We start from the raw sequence: 16,154 nt of genomic DNA, 5'->3' as shown, positions 1-16,154 counted from the left end.
TTGATTATTTACAGAGGTTTGGCTCTAGTTATGCTATTGAACGTTTCATTCTGAATGGATGATGAGCTTTCTAAGGTTAATAAACCCACAACTAAAGTAGTTCTAGTCATGTCTTGACACACATTACAGTTCCATATCACTTTCGTCAAATGATTTCAGTTATTTCAGCCTTCACTTTACAGCATACAGCAACAAAAAACAAAGCACACACACACAAAGACATTGACCAAACAAATAAATATAACAAACAATAAGATAAAAATGGCAAGCTATTTATATGATTTTCCCACAAAATTACTTTTTGTTACCTATGGAAAGTATGCTTTTTCACACAGGATCTGATCAGCTTCACAACATGGAGGCTTATTTGTTCTTAACACAACTTTCATCTTGGTTGTACACAGTATCAACTCACATGTATCAAGTAGTATCCAAAGACTAGGGTGACCAGACATCCCGTTTTTCCCAGGACAGTCCCGTATTTCAGCTCTATTTTTAGTGTCCCGACTTATTAGGGGAAAATCATATTTTGTCCCGTATTTCATCTTTCCTAAAATTTCATTAAGACTAGCTGATCATGGAACAAGTAGTAGTGTTTTGTCATGCGAGAACAGTCCAATCAATTCGTCAAACAATAAAATAGCATCTAATCACAATTAGTGAATCTCTCTCTCTTTTCTTGCACGTGATCCCAGTTCAGCGCGCGATCAGTTCTGTATGCACCTTAATGGTCAATAGTTGTCAAAATGTCCACCTTTTGGAGTATCTCATGTAAATACAGTTGGTTATGGCTTAAGTGGACATAAACAGGTAAGTGAAACCCGAATATGTGTCAGTATTACATCCATGAATTCGGTCTTAAAGGGACAGTAGCCTAATTAAATATTTGTCTGTCATTAATGTTAATCAAACAACAAAAGATGTTAAATAGATGTATACATGTTAAATAAACATACTGTAATTGAAAAACAAGTTTATTTAAATTGTATCTCTATTGTATTTGTCGTATTGTTTGTAAATTTCTTACATATACACTACCAGTCAATAGTTTGAAATCGGTAAGATTTTTATTGTTTTTAAAATAAGTTTCATCTGCTCACCAAGGCTGCATTTATTTAATTAAAAATAAAGTAAAAACAGTAATATTGTGAAATATTATTACAATTTAAAATAACAGTTTTCTGTTTGAATATATTTAAAAAAATAATTTATTCCTGTGATGGCAAAGCTGAAATTTCAGCATCATTACTCCAGTCTTCAGTGTCACATGATCCTTCAGAAATCATTCTAATATTCTGATTTGCTGCTCAAGAAACATTTATGATTATTATCAATGTTGATAATTTTTCAGGATTCCTTGATGAGTAGAAAGTTCAAAAGAACAGCATTTATCTGAAATACAAAGTTTTTGTTACATTAGTCAAGTCACCTTTATTTATATAGCGCTTTTTACAATGTAGATTGTGTCAAAGCAGCTTTACATTGATAACTGGTACATTATTTGGCTGCACAGCAGCTCTTGAAGAATAGTGTCAATGCAGGCAGATCAAAGCACTGTTGAATATCAAATGTCAAGTGTCCCCAGCTAAGCAAGCCAAAGGCGACAGCAGCAAGGAACCCAAACTCCAACAGGTGACATCAGGTGGCAAATAGGTGTTAAAATGGTGAAAAAAAAACCTTGGGAGAAACCAGGCTTAGTCGGGGGGCCAGTTCTCCTCTGGCGAACAGTGCTTTGTTACGATTCAGGTTGCTATCATAAGTCCGGTAGGATCGCAACATTCAAAGTATTTATTCCAGTTCCACCCAGTTGAGGATCGTATTTATCACGCTGGTATGGACGGTTTGTTGAGCTGTGCCACTGGCTGTCGTGACGATGAGGCCCTCACAGTGGATGATCTAGTTGACTCAATCTCTGCTGATACTTCAGGGCTGCGTTGTGGTCGTGTCAAGGTGCTGGTCCTCGGTCTCACCTGGATACGGCCCGGATCCGGTTGACTACGGTAAACCTCGGGATAAACAGAAAGACTAATATTAGTGTAGATGCCTGTGACGAGCAGGGCGGGCGAGAGCCGTGAGGGAACGGCGCGAGGCCGGTGACACGAGAGTTAACGAGCTCCACCTGTGAGGCGCACCGGCCTTGAGTCTTTCACGGAGGAGCTCGTTAACTCTCGCGTCACCGGCCTCGCGCCGTTCCCTCACGGCTCTCGCCCGCCCTGCTCGTCACAATGCCATTCTGATGTAACGAGTACATCTGGTGTTATAGGAAGTGTTCCCGGTTCCGGCTGACCTAATTTATGCAGCCTAATAATCTTTTAACGGATTTGAAAATATAAATTGATAATGTGTTATGTGTGTGCCAGGTTAAAGAGATGCGTTTTTAGTCTAGATTTAAACTGACAGAGTGTGTCTGCTTCCCGAACAATGCTAGGAAGATTGTTCCAGAGTTTAGGTGCCAAATAGGAGAAGGATCTACCGCTTGCGGTTGATTTTAATATTCTAGGTATTATCAGCTGGCCTGAATTCTGAGATCGCAATAAACGTGAAGGACTATAATGCATTAAGAGCTCGCTCAGGTACTGGGGAGTTAAACCATTTAGTGCTTTGTAAGTAATTAGCAAGATTTTAAAATCTATATGATGTTTAACAGGAAGCCAATGCAGTGTTGACAGAACTGGGCTAATATGGTCATACTTCCTGGTTCTAGTAAGAACTCTAGCTGCTGCATTTTGTACGAGCTGTAGTTTATTTATCAGGCGAGCAGAACAACCACCCAGTAGAGCGTTACAGTAATCTAGCCTTGAGGTTGACATTAAACACTATCGTTCAAAACTTTAGGGTCAGTAAGAATTTTTATTTATTTATTTTTTTTAAAGAAATTAAAGAAATTAATACTTTTATTCAGCAAGGATGCATTAAATCGATCAAAATCAAATCAAAAGTGACAGCAAAGACATTTATAATGTTACAAAAGATTATATTTGAAGTAAATGCTGTTCTTTTGAACTTTCTTAGAATCCTGAAAAAAAAAATATTGTACACAAACATTTTTTATAATTGTACACAATGAATGTTTCTCAATTAATATTTTGTGTGTGTGCGTTTGAAAGGGCAACCACCTTGCAAACCTGATCGTTTTCAGGAAATAAAAATATTACGAATAATTAAATCAATGTAAAGATATAAATCTTTTTTTCCATTTTGCTGAATAATGTACTATTTCTACCACAGAAAGATAAAAATAACAAAAGTAATAGACCACAGTCCTAAATTTAGTAATAACTCTTCTGGTACCCAGCATCGTGGCATGAAGCTTTTTGTTGATTGTTGAGTTTTATATGCTGATTCTTGATGTCTGTGTGTGTCTGAACGATACAATATCTCAAAACTCTTCATACATAACATTTTAAAAATCATAAGTGATCACTGCAACACTTCTGGATCTCATGCTGTAGTGTCACAGAGTTAGTGCAGAATCTGAATGTATTAATGACGGAACACATGAATGATCAGTGATTAAACCTTAAATGACCACTGAATCAGCCCACTTTATGATGGCGATTGTTAGCATTAATCATAATCAGTTTATTTGATGATCATATTTTATTTTCCTTTCTTTGCTACAAAAAAGTTAAAGCACACTGTTATTATAGCCAAAGGAAAACAGACATTGGATCACCCCAAATACCCTAGCAACCACCCAACTACCCTAGCAACCACACAACAACATCCTAGCAATGACCCAGAATACCTCAGCAACACCATAGCAACCACCCAGAGTACCTTAGCAACTAAACCTAGCAACCACTCTGAGTGCTCTAGCAACACCTTAGCAACCACCCACCCAGATTACTCTAGCGACACCCTAGAAACTGCATAGCAACACCCTATAAACCACCCCAAGTACCCTAGCAGCAACATAGCAACATTCTGGCAACCACCCCGAGTACCCTAGCAACCGTATAACAACACCCTAGCAACCATCCCAAGTACCCTAGCATCAACATGGCAACATTCTAGCAACCACCCCGAGTACCCTAGCAGCCGTATAGCAACACCTTGGCAACCACCCCGAGTACCCTAGCAGCCGTATAGCAACACCTTGGCAACCAACCCAAGTACCCTAACAGCCATATAGCAACACCTTGGCAACCACCCCAAGTACCCTAACAGCCATATAGCAACACCTTAGCAACCACCCCGAGTACCCTAGCAACACTTAGCAACCACCCTGGGTTCCCTAGCAACTGCATAGCAACACCCTAGCAACCACCACAGATACCCTAGCAACAGCATAGCAACAACACCCTAATTACCCTAGAAACTGCATTTATCTAGAGTGTTTAAACATGAATATGTATATGAAAAATTGTATAACTATACTGTGTACAAAGAGAATCACAATGCTGAGAAAAAAATAACATTTTCAGTAACAACTTTTGTCCCCCACAATTTTAATAAAATGTAAATTCATCCCCCGCACTTTTTTGGGGCAAGTGTGTTCACATAGAGGTAAAAGGGTGAATAAATCTTCATTTAAATTCAAAGAGACAAGATAGTCTATGCATGACCTGTCCTTTTATTCTTATCTAAAATGAGGCAGTCTAAACATTATGGAGCGCTCTCTCTCCTGTAATATGTTTCATTCATACTGGAAGCTGGAGGGCGCTGTCTCGCAGAAAGCCCAAAATGGTTTTGTAGAAGTAATTCAGCTATAGAGGGTATGCATGAGACGTCACCGTCGACTGTTATGACTGCGGTTACACACTGAGTGGCAAAAGACTGAGTGGCAGCATTGGTTTTCAGTGTGAATGCAGCGAAAAACACAAATCACATCCAAAACGGGAAAGAGCTTTGCAACTGACTGTACAGATAGCTTTAACATAAAATCTGAGGTATATTTTCACTGACTGCCGAAAGCTAGAGAAAAGAGAAGCAAATGTTTCTCTCCAGGCAGAGAATCATGGATTTATCATTTTGTCAAAATGTTGGATTTTTGAGGTAAAATCATACCCTATATATTGTTTTGTTATATATTTTGTTGACAACTCATCAATTAAATATTTACTATCTTATATTCTGCATAATTGGGTGTTTTTAAATAAATACTGACAAAAAAAATCAGGGTATCTTCCATTCATTAGTTTTTTGATTTAATATTGAAATTAGAAAAACGATTTTTAAAAAGAAAATTGGCTTGATTTTTCATTTTTTCGTTCTGGGATAGGAAACGAATAATCAGCTTGAACATTCAATCTCTACATGTGGGCGGGAATGAAACGTCTTTTTCCACTGATTGGTCAGACCTCAAACATGTCGTCATTAGTTGTTCATCGGGTCCGCTCAACAGAATAAAAATCCCTTGCTGCTACAGCTGTACAGATTCTTAATGCGTTTATTCTACATTCTCTTTCTCAAAGACTAGTGAATGGCTTGACAGATCGTACTGGTGCAGAGTCAGGGCTTAATTCTGAGTAGACACAAATTCATCTACAATATTAGTTTCTCTCATAAATATTAATTTACTTTGCAGCTGCGCACAACTATCCTCAGCCTACAACTTTGGCACACTGTCTGTTTTAACTGACCAACTATAAAAATCTAATGTTAAATAAATATAGTGTTAAATATAGCCATTATAGTGCTCTCTTAGTTATCTTACTCCCCCAAATTTTTCCAGATGTGAGCCATCAGCTCCAGTCCACTACAATTTGGAGCGGTTAAGGCCTGGGTGTACTTCATTTCCTGCGTTCCGCTCCGTGCACAGTTGAGCGTGCAAGTCTATCAAAGATACTCCTTTGCCCGTGAGCGTGGAAAGATGCGTTCGGTGCATGCACACGCGCACTGTCCGTGGACCATGGTCATTGTACTGTTCTCTTCATATGTTTTGCTTTCCAAGCATGTAATATAAGTAAAGCGCCTTGCTCTTTTAACCCTTTGATGCGTACGATCACACCGGTGTGATCAGTCTTGGCTGGTCCCTGGAGCGTACGATCTGATATGAGAATATTCTAAACTTACGTGCGAAAGTGTTAATAGTCCAATTTGTGGTTACACAGGCAAACTCAACGGCCATTGAACCGAGTAAAACTGTAAATTAAAAAAAAAAGTAAACTTTATTACAATCAAAATGACGTCATGCTTATTAACAGTGCAACAAGTAAAATGTACATAGATACATCGCTAACTCAGGTTAGAAGCATTATCAATACACCACGTTAGCCGCGATCGGCAAAAACATAAACATCTTTGATTACATCACGTCAAACTCTTGCAACATATATTAAACAGATGGAAAATTCAAATGAACTTACCCCTGAAAGGCAAGCCTGCAACCTTTAGCCAAAAAAGCGTAACAGCTAAGGAAAGGACGCAGGGAAGGAGACCGGAGGCTGTTTTTTGAATGGATGTCAATGGATGAGAGGCTTCACTATGCTGATTAAACAGCTTTTGTGGGGAAATAGCTAATCATTTAATTAATCTACAGCCTGTTTGCTAATCTTCAGCATGTTTTACACTAAACAATACTTTCGTTGGGAACTATATGTAGATTTTAGCTTGATAAAAATGTATTTTTTTAAGAGAAGGCAGACTAGGGAATGTCACTGCCATTACACGATAGGCTGAGAGGTGACATGATTAAGTTAGCCGTTACGCTTTCTCCAATGTAAGAGATACAGACCCTCTCATCTCCCTATTATACACACCCTGCGTTCCATTCAGAAGGGATCATCCCTATGCCCTAATCCCTTCAAAGGGTTTACCCTCCAGAGTGAGAGCTTCGAAAGGGTTAAAGGGTGTAGGGGTCAAAAAAACTATTTTTTTGGAACACACTTCACCGTCATCATCTTAACGCCAAGGAGGCGTCTTTGTCTTTTCTCCTGGTTTACTCTTTGTATTAATACACATTCATTTACTGAAGTAACATTATAAGCTACTGCTGGTCTTTTGTGTTAAATGTGTATTGTGTCTATGTATTTTAAACATCTGAATGAACTGATAAAGGGAGCTGTAAAGTGTTTTTGTTGAAGAACAATGTCATTTTGAACATAATAATGTACCAAATCTAACTCGTATAAAATATTGCAGTAGTATAGAAAAATACTATATATACATTTATAGGTAAAATCGAACTCCGAGCCCCCTGTAACCATTCTGTGTGGCCAAAAAACTTCCCTGTGCAAAGGATCATGGGGGCCCGAAGTGTCCCATCAGTTGTACCCTTTGAAATCCTTCAATCCGAAGGGCCCTTTTGAAGTGGCCAGTTTTGAGCACTTTGGTTTGGAACAACACTTCAATATGGCGGCCATGATTATTTTCACTCCGAAGTGCCCTTTAGAGGGTGATATATCCCTTTTGGAATGCACCGTATGTCTGCTGCGCCATAAGCTCGCTATTTTCTGTTACCCAACGTGCTAAGCTCGTGGAAACGTGTCAAAATAAAAGTCCTCACATAAGAACTTATTAAGCGAAACTTCTAAAGAATATTAACAATCAAAAAATATAATGTTTATATACAAACGTCCATCACAAATTATGCACAGCCTGTAACAGAGGCAGAACAGTCATAAACATTCGGCTGCACGCGGCCACTGTTCAGAGAGTCAAAGCTAGTCTACAGTCCATGTTTGTTGCTTGCGCCGACTGAAAACACGAGAAACATCATGTGACAGGAGAGACTCGGACATTGCAGTACTGAACACTGAACGGTCCATGCATGTGGATTTGGTTGAGACAGTTAATTGATGCCGTGCCGGAGCGAGTGGCGTATAGCGGACGGGCACACAGGGCTATTCAATTATTCCTAATATTATTATGCTACTTTTATTATTAAATTAATATTGCAATTCATTCATCACCGCATAACCGACGCGCTGCGAGGACAAAGAAAGATTAGTTTGCTTAGTCCTCATTTAAAGTACAACTTGTGTAACACAAAATACTTCTCGATTCACAAAAAATAAAAACATTTTCTCACTATGGACCACAAGGGAAATACTAAGAAAATAAATTAGATTAATCTCGCATCGTCTCCAAGAGAATATGCGCCGTTAATGCAGCGACAAATCCCAAAAGCTCAGTCAGTTTTTACTTTCAGTTTCTAGTAAATAGTTGACTGGAGTTTGAGACTTCTTCACCCGCATAACTCTCACGCAAAGTTTGCTCATTGTTTGTGTGATATCAACTGGCTCGCCTTCATGATTTAAAAGTATTTTCATATTACAACGTGGCATTTTTCTTTATGACTAGTTGCTCGTAAAATTATGGACACCGATTCGCATATCGTAAAAAGACGTTTTGTATCTGCAAAAAAAAAAAAAAAAAAGTCAAATGTCACCCATGATTATAATTGTAATGTTTCCAAACTTTTGATAGGGACTGTATTTTCTGATTTCAAATCAAAAGTAGGAGATGGGATAAAAAAATAAATCTATCTAATTAGATAAAAACTGGTATTACACACAACAATTCTTTACCCCTCACTTCTGAAATGATGGCTACGTCTGTGCAAAAGGCTATCGAGAGAATTAGGAGCGCTGTAATGCTTCACATTATGCGGGGACTTTTATTATGAGTACGACGTGCACGTGAGCTCGCAAAGCAAAACAATTCAGCACGGGCAATCATATTATTGTATCAGCCGCTGCGCATATAAGTTTGTTGCATACACAGGCGCCGGAAAAGACTAATAACATTGGTTACGTGTCTGAAGCCCGTTTCTGCCACAGTTGAGAAAAAATATAATTCTGAGAAACTTTATCATAATAGAAAGTGGCACGATACTGACATCCGCTGGTCAAAGCCGTGTAAATGCGAGAACACAGCCAACATGTCTTTCACGTGTTCTTTAACAGACTTGGATATGTAGGTGTGTGCTGTCTTATCTGTTTGAAATCTATGATCACCATCCTGTGTTGCTGCTTGTTCATACACAAAAATACAAATGAATGTTACAAATGAATAAAAGGCCGTCTCATACACTGATAATTTTTTATTAATGTTATTTTAATGATATATAGATTACACTTTTGCAGAACGTGCCATGTTTGTGTTCTCGCATTATACGGCTTTGACCAGCGGATGGGCTTCCATTCGTCTTTGCACAGTCACAGGAGACTTCAATATGATGGCAAAAAAACAAAGTTTCAAACTTCTCTCCTTTAAACACTATAGTCTATTAAAAAAGAGTGTCGGTTAAAAGGAATATGACTTAACCTGAAAAAACATTCAGTCAGAAGAACTGAGTGTGAGATGGGCTGTTGAATGAATGACATGTTTGTTATGAACACATTATTGTTTACATTTTACTGTAATTGTCACAGAAATCTGACTTTATACATATGAAAGTTTGATTAACCCTGGACCTCGAGCATCTGATCTTAAATCAGTGTTTTAACTGTGCTGTGCTGTTAACAGACATCAAAAGTGGAAAAAGCTGGTAAAAACTCACATGTACGCACAAACTGACAACCAATCACTCCTTTCAGATGTCATTAGAAACTGTAATTGATAATTAGATTAATCGCCTACAGTCACTGCACTGCTGTGTATCTGTGGATCAACATGTGCCCAAAAAGATGGAAATATCTGAAATCATTTTATGTTCTCCATGAGGAAACCAGCTCATAAATCATACAGAATCATGATTATTGAAAATGTAAAACAGCAGAAAGTTTCCTGTGATGGTAGATTTAAGAGGAGAGAATATACAGTTTGTACAGTATAAAAACCATTACGTCTGTGATTGATTGTGTCTGTGTGTGTTTTCCAGTGTGGATCATGGAGGAGAGATCAGGATTACACCAGTGCCACGAAGATGTACGTCTACACACACACACACACACACTCACACACACTCACACACACAGACAGACACACATTCATATTTCAGAAAGATTATAATCTTATCTGTTTGGTAATCATGGCAGTTTCAGTCAGAATCTCATTTAGGACAAACTCTGTTATAGAAATGACATTTCTTAAATGTATTATTATTATTATTATTATTATTGGTTGCTTGGCAACAGACCCGAGAGTTGAGTACCGAACTCAAGATTTCCTAATAACTACAGATGAGATTCTGTAAGATAGGAGAAGAATCCTGAATCCTGATCTGAACTGAATATAGAAAGTTTCTGTAATAAATGATACACTGATGTGTTTTATCTCCTTCAGATTCTCATCAGTTCACTCTGGATCTGAACACAGTGAATGAACACCTCCGTCTGTCTCAGAGGAACAGCGTGATTACTTACACTAAAACAGAGCTTCAGTCGTATCCTGATCATCCTGACAGATTTGATGTGTATCAGGCATTGTGTAGAGAGAGTGTGAGTGATCGACACTGTTACTGGGAGATTGAGTGGAGTGGACATGTGTTTATATCAGTGTCATATAAGAGCATCAGCAGGAAGGGATGGGGTAATGAGTGTTTGTTTGGACGTAATGTTCAGTCCTGGAGTTTGGAGGGCTCTCGCTCCAGTTACTCATTCAGACACAATGACATACGGACTTATCTCCCTGTAAAGTCCATCATCAGTAGAACAGGAGTGAATGAGGAGGATTACTATAGAGTAGGAGTGTATGTGGATCACAGTGCAGGAACTCTGTCCTTCTACAGCGTCTCTGGAGACACAATGAGCCTCATCCACACAGTCCAGACCACATTCACTCAACCGCTCTATCCTGGGTTTAGGGTTTATGGATCAGTGAGGCTGTGTTGATGAATCAGACTGACGAGAGATTCCACCCATAATGCTTTGAGCTCATGATAAATCAGTGACTGTCACACTTGACTAGATGATCCAAGATAAGAGTCTCAACACATAAAGATGATGAACACTTTTATTTACAATATTTTTCAACACGTCTCGAAAGCAAAGTCCAGGGAATTGAGACTGAAGAGAATGAATTAATCACACAGTTTGATGATCAGTTCCTGTGTAAAGGAAGGATCTCAGTAGAAACCTGTGTGTTACTTCAACCATACATCTGTTTCTGTTTGAATTCAGTCATGTATGTAGTTCTCATTTGATTTACAGCATTTATCATGTTATTATTATTATTGTCAGGGCTATGTTTACTTTGGTTGTGTTTTTGTTCATATGTTCCTTGAGTTTCCTCTTGATCTGTTTCTGATTATTGTCAGCTGTGTTCACCCGTGAAGCTCTGTGTATTTACACCCTGCTTCTGTTCAGTTCAGTTCATCACCTCAGAGAGTCACGCACACAATGTCAGGACTGTCTGATGTTGAGTTTAACAATAAAGCCCTCACCAACTCATATATAACTGTATAAATGCAGATAGACATAAGAATGAAATGTTTCCACAGATCAATTTCATTAAAAGGTCTCCTATTATTATTTTTACATTATCAACTTTAGTTAGTGTGTAATATTGCTGTTTGAGCATAAATGAGCATAGTAGCATGATTTTTTTTCTGAATCAGGATCAAATTGTTATGGCAAACTTGATGCCGTTGTTAATATTTACACCTGAGCAGATGACACTCACAGTTATGGTAAGGAACACAACACACAGGGCCAGCTGACCAATCAGCTCATTTCATATTTTGTAAGGCGGGGCTTCATCAAAACAGGAACTAAACAGGCCGTTCGAGCCAGACAGGGAAAAGAGAGCTATAATAATGTGAACATTTATTTATTTATTTATTTTTTTAACAATCAAGCGTGAAAACCTATTCTAGTATACCCTAAAAACATAATTGTTTTTCAAAAGAAAAACAACAACAAAAATTTTTTTTAGAAGACTTTTATTTTGAAGTTAATCATCTGTCATTGTGTGAGTGAAATGTGTTGTTTGGCTTCATTAAAGTGTTTCTTATTTCATAAACAGTTTCACATTTTTAAGGTGTAATTTCAACAACATTGTGTTACGATCTCTGTATCTGAAAATACAAAAGTGAGAAAAACATTATTGTAAATAAAAGTCTTATTGTGTTTATGTTCTAGATTCACCATGAGCTTTTTTAATGTTGTTTACTTTTGATATTATCATTTATTACTACTATTATTAATAATATTTTATGTATTATTATTGTTATTAGTGGTAATAGTAGCATTTTATTTAATTATCATTATTAATGTGTTCATGTATTTATTATGATTAGATTTTCCCTTTATTGATTAATAATGACTCTGTTATGTTGTAATGTATTTGTTCTTTCATTTCATGTGAATGTATTTGGGCAAATACATTTTAAATATCGGTAAATACATTTATAACGAGTGATGTTCATGTTTTAAATGTTAGAGTTAGTAATCTGTAACATGAGCTGATGTGCGCGTCGTTGCGGAAATGACGTTGTGCAGGCGGAAGTGAAGATCCGTTGCTATGGGCCGCTGCTGCTGTTGTGATGCTCATCTTCTGAACAGAAGCTGATTCAGCATGAACTGATCGCTGCGCGGATTGACAGCTGTGATTGTGAGTACAATCCGCCGTGTTTTATTGATCACATGATCTGTAGTCTGTCAGTTTATAATCTGTAGTTCAGATCATCCGTGTTCAATAAGACACAGAAATCACATCAACATCTGCTGGATCATCACACACTTCACTGAATGACAATGTGACACATGATTCAGTGTGTGAGAGCTTGTGTTAATGACAAACAATCTGTAATAATAGAAATAATAACGAATATGTACAATAATGATTCATTAGTTAACATGAACTAATAACACTTCTCCAGCATTTATTAATCTCAGTTCATGTTATTTTTAACATTTACTAGTACATTTTAGAGCAAAAGTTGCATCTGTTAACATTATTTCCATGAACTGACACTGAACAGTTGTATTTTTATCTTATTGAAAGTAAGAAACTATTGTGAAATCAGTCGAACACAATCAATAACCCCACAGTGATGGACCTGCTGCTCCTGTTTCATGAATGTTGTCGTGGTTCAGCGTCTCTGAGACGGAAGTGTGTGTGTTTCTCTGGAGTGTGTGTGTGTGTGTGTGTGTGATGGCTGGGAAGGTGAAGTGGGTGACGGACATCGAGAAATCGGTGCTGATCAATAACTTTGAGAAGAGAGGATGGATCCAGGTGACGGACAGCGACGACTGGAACTTCTACTGGCAAGAGCTCGATTCATTTGATCCGTTCACACTGAAACACAGCTGAACTAGATCCTGAAACACTGATTTGTCGTCCGCAGGATGAGCATCCAGACCATCCGCAGTGTGTTCAGCGTGGACACCGGCTACCGGCTGACTGATGACCAGATGGTCAACCACTTCCCCAACCACTACGAGCTGACCAGGAAGGACCTGATGATCAAGAACATCAAGCGCTACCGCAAAGACCTGGAGAAGGAGGCCAGTCCCTTAGCCGAGAAGGATGAGAGCGGGAAATACCTCTACCTGGGTAAAACCAGCGGCTGCTTTCTTCCTCTCTCGCTCGCGTGTGCCGTCGCTCACTCTCTGACTCTGACCGTAGATTTCGTGCCGGTGACGTTCATGCTGCCGGCCGACTACAACCTGTTCGTGGAGGAGTTCAGGAAGAGCCCGTCCAGCACGTGGATCATGAAGCCGTGCGGGAAGGCGCAGGGAAAAGGCATCTTCCTCATCAACAAGCTCTCTCAGATCAAGAAGTGGTCCCGCGACAGCCGCACGTCCACGTAAGACGCTCATCTTCAGTCAAACACATTAAATAGCTGGATTTCAGTCTAAACTTCTGGCGTTTGACAGGTTCGTGGCAGCGAACAGCGGGAAGGAGGCGTACGTCATCTCTCTGTACATCGACAACCCTCTGCTGATCGGCGGGAAGAAGTTCGACCTGCGTCTGTATGTGCTGGTGACCAGCTACAGGCCGCTCAAGTGCTACATGTGAGTATGTGACCGCCGCACGCCACCGCATCGCTCCGTCCGCACTGACCGCTCTGTGTTTCAGGTACAAACTGGGCTTCTGCCGCTTCTGCACGGTCAAATACACGCCCAGCACCAGTGAGCTGGACAACATGTTCGTGCACCTCACCAACGTGGCCATCCAGAAACACGGCGTGAGTCGCTCGCACCCACAGATTCGTCAAGCTTCATGAAGCAATGTTTTGAAATCGCCCATCACTAGATATTGTTGTATAAAGTCCTTATTTTGTTTTATTGGCGCACAAAAAGTATTCTCGTCACTTTATAATATTAAAGTTCCACTGTAGTCACATGACCTGTTTTAAATATGTTTTTAGTAGCATTGAAAAAAGGGAGTACATAACCTGACGTTTTATTCTTATCTAAAATGAGGCGCGTGAGCATTATGAGCGCTAAACACTCTCATGTAACGTGTGTGTCATTCATACTGAAAGCCAGAGGGCGCTCTTGAGCAGAAAGTCCAGAACGGACTCATAGAGGTAATTACTTGTGACATCCCTAATATTGGCAAAGACACTGAAGCTGAAAAACACGTTTTGACTGATGAAACGTGAAGACAATAAACACAATATATCTTTACATCACGATGACTTCATGCACAAGTGTTTGTAGTACGTGAACCAATCGTGGCGTTTGACCGCAGGACGACTACAATCACGTTCACGGCGGGAAGTGGACGGTCAGTAACCTGCGGCTCTATCTGGAGAGCACTCGAGGACGGGACGTCACCAACCACCTGTTTGACCAGATCCACTGGATCATCGTGCAGTCGCTCAAAGCCGTGGCTGTAAGTCCAGATCATGAGGGAGCGACTGTCACACATCTGGATTGTTCTGATGTTGAGCTGAAGGTCATAATCATAATAATGTGTTCCTCTTCCCGTCTGCAGCCCGTCATGAACAACGACAAGCACTGCTTCGAGTGTTACGGCTATGACATCATCATCGACGACAGGCTCAAGCCGTGGCTGATCGAGGTCACATGACATCTCTGGTGTTTGAAAAGTCTTATATATAATTATATTGCTCATTATTTCAGCGAGTGACTGTGTGCGTCTCTCTCAGGTGAACGCGTCTCCGTCGCTCACCTCCAGCACGGCCAACGACCGCATCCTGAAGTACAACCTGATCAACGACACGCTGAACATCGTCACGCCCAACGGAGAGATCCCCGACTGCCGCTGGAACCGCAGCCTGCCCAAAGAGGCTCTGGGACACTATCAAGTGCTGTGAGTGAGTGCAGACGCCTCCGCGTGACGTCTCGTGAGTGGCTCATATATATCAGTCTCTCTCTCTCCGTCTCACAGATACGACGAGGAGCAGGCTCTGAGCGAGAGCGCCGACCTCAGGAGCCGCTCGGGGCAGTCGCTGGGGTCAAAGGGCAGCAGGTCCAGCAGCGTGCGCCCACCGTTCCCCGCCACCTGGAAGTGACGCTGTCCGCATGAGGCCTTCACTGGAGCTGTGCTCTGAAAGAAATTAATGCTTTTATTTATTTATTTATCATTATTTAATTAAAGTGACAGTGTTCGTCAAAAACTCCTGAAAAATAAAAAGTATCACATATTCCACAAATATCTAAAGCAGCACAACTGTTGTCATCGTTGATAATAATCATAAATGTTTCATGAGCATCAAATCATCATATCAGAATGATTTCTGAAGGATCATGTGACACTGAAGACTGGAGTAATGATGCTGAAAATGATCACCGGAATAAACTACACTTTACTATATGTTAATATAGAAAACAGTTCAATGTGAATATATATTAAATATAGTGTATAATATATATGTAGTGTATATATATCACAATTTTACTGTATTTATAATCAAATAAATGCAGCCTTGGTGAGCAAGAGTAATACACACACATATATATATTATAAATGTTAGGAGCGGGGCAAGTTGACATATTTAAGATTAATTATAATATCTGTTTGCCAAAGCAACAACTTAATATTTCGTGTCATCTTTTACTTTTTCTGTTTGACGAAATATTTCGTGTTTAGTTTCTGCTGAAAAGGCTATAATAAGCTGGCAGATTCCCACTGTGACAACATGCCCCGTTATTGGGTTTGACTGTGTTTACACTAAACCCCAGAAATATTCACTGGAGTCTCCTGTATAAATATATACTGTGATATATAAGACTGATAATGTCGTATATACATGTAAAATTAATATATTTGTGTGTGTGTGTGTGTGTTTGAAAGGGCAACCACCCTGCAAACTTGATCGTTTTCAGGAAATAAAAAGATTACGAATAATT

At 39.4% G+C, this 16,154-nt stretch overlaps 2 protein-coding genes across 7 annotated transcripts in view; both read left to right on the top strand.

Annotated features, from left to right (window-relative positions):
* LOC127511071 (NACHT, LRR and PYD domains-containing protein 12-like) overlaps positions 1 to 11,961 on the top strand; it is a 70,844-nt gene extending 58,883 nt beyond the window's left edge. For all 4 annotated transcript variants that reach the window (XM_051891474.1, XM_051891470.1, XM_051891471.1 and 1 more), the window contains exons 6-7: positions 9,770 to 9,816; positions 10,174 to 11,961. In XM_051891474.1, the coding sequence (XP_051747434.1) occupies positions 9,770 to 9,816; positions 10,174 to 10,721 (595 nt within the window). In that variant the 3' untranslated portion in view covers positions 10,722 to 11,961. The remainder of the gene's footprint in view (positions 1 to 9,769; positions 9,817 to 10,173) is intronic.
* Positions 11,962 to 12,297: 336 nt separating this feature from the next.
* Positions 12,298 to 15,743, top strand: ttll1 (tubulin tyrosine ligase-like family, member 1). Of its 3 annotated transcripts, XM_051891806.1 has the most exons (10): positions 12,318 to 12,441; positions 12,882 to 13,097; positions 13,178 to 13,386; positions 13,459 to 13,639; positions 13,710 to 13,847; positions 13,912 to 14,020; positions 14,530 to 14,673; positions 14,776 to 14,862; positions 14,951 to 15,114; positions 15,193 to 15,743. In XM_051891806.1, the coding sequence occupies exons 2-10, from the start codon at positions 12,910 to 12,912 to the stop codon at positions 15,314 to 15,316; spliced, it is 1,344 nt and encodes a 447-aa protein (XP_051747766.1). In that variant the 5' UTR covers positions 12,318 to 12,441; positions 12,882 to 12,909; the 3' UTR covers positions 15,317 to 15,743. The 3 variants fall into 3 exon arrangements, with proteins under 3 accessions (XP_051747765.1, XP_051747764.1, XP_051747766.1); XM_051891805.1 differs by having other exon boundaries at positions 12,298 to 12,441; positions 12,927 to 13,097; positions 14,530 to 14,862; XM_051891804.1 differs by having other exon boundaries at positions 12,315 to 12,441; positions 14,530 to 14,862.
* The last annotated feature ends 411 nt before the right edge of the window (positions 15,744 to 16,154 follow it).

Source organism: Ctenopharyngodon idella, chromosome 4 (assembly GCF_019924925.1).
Source record: "Ctenopharyngodon idella isolate HZGC_01 chromosome 4, HZGC01, whole genome shotgun sequence".
Classification (NCBI taxonomy): Eukaryota; Metazoa; Chordata; class Actinopteri; order Cypriniformes; family Xenocyprididae; genus Ctenopharyngodon; species Ctenopharyngodon idella.
This window is presented reverse-complemented; position numbering and strand designations above follow the sequence as displayed.

Coding starts and splice junctions, on each gene's coding strand:
- ttll1 (XM_051891804.1), top strand. CDS start 12,910: ATGTTGTCGTGGTTCAGCGTCTCTGAGACGGAAGTGTGTGTGTTTCTC. Junction 13,640..13,709: donor CGCGACAGCCGCACGTCCAC/GTAAGACGCTCA, acceptor GGCGTTTGACAG/GTTCGTGGCAGCGAACAGCG. Junction 15,115..15,192: donor CTGGGACACTATCAAGTGCT/GTGAGTGAGTGC, acceptor TCCGTCTCACAG/ATACGACGAGGAGCAGGCTC.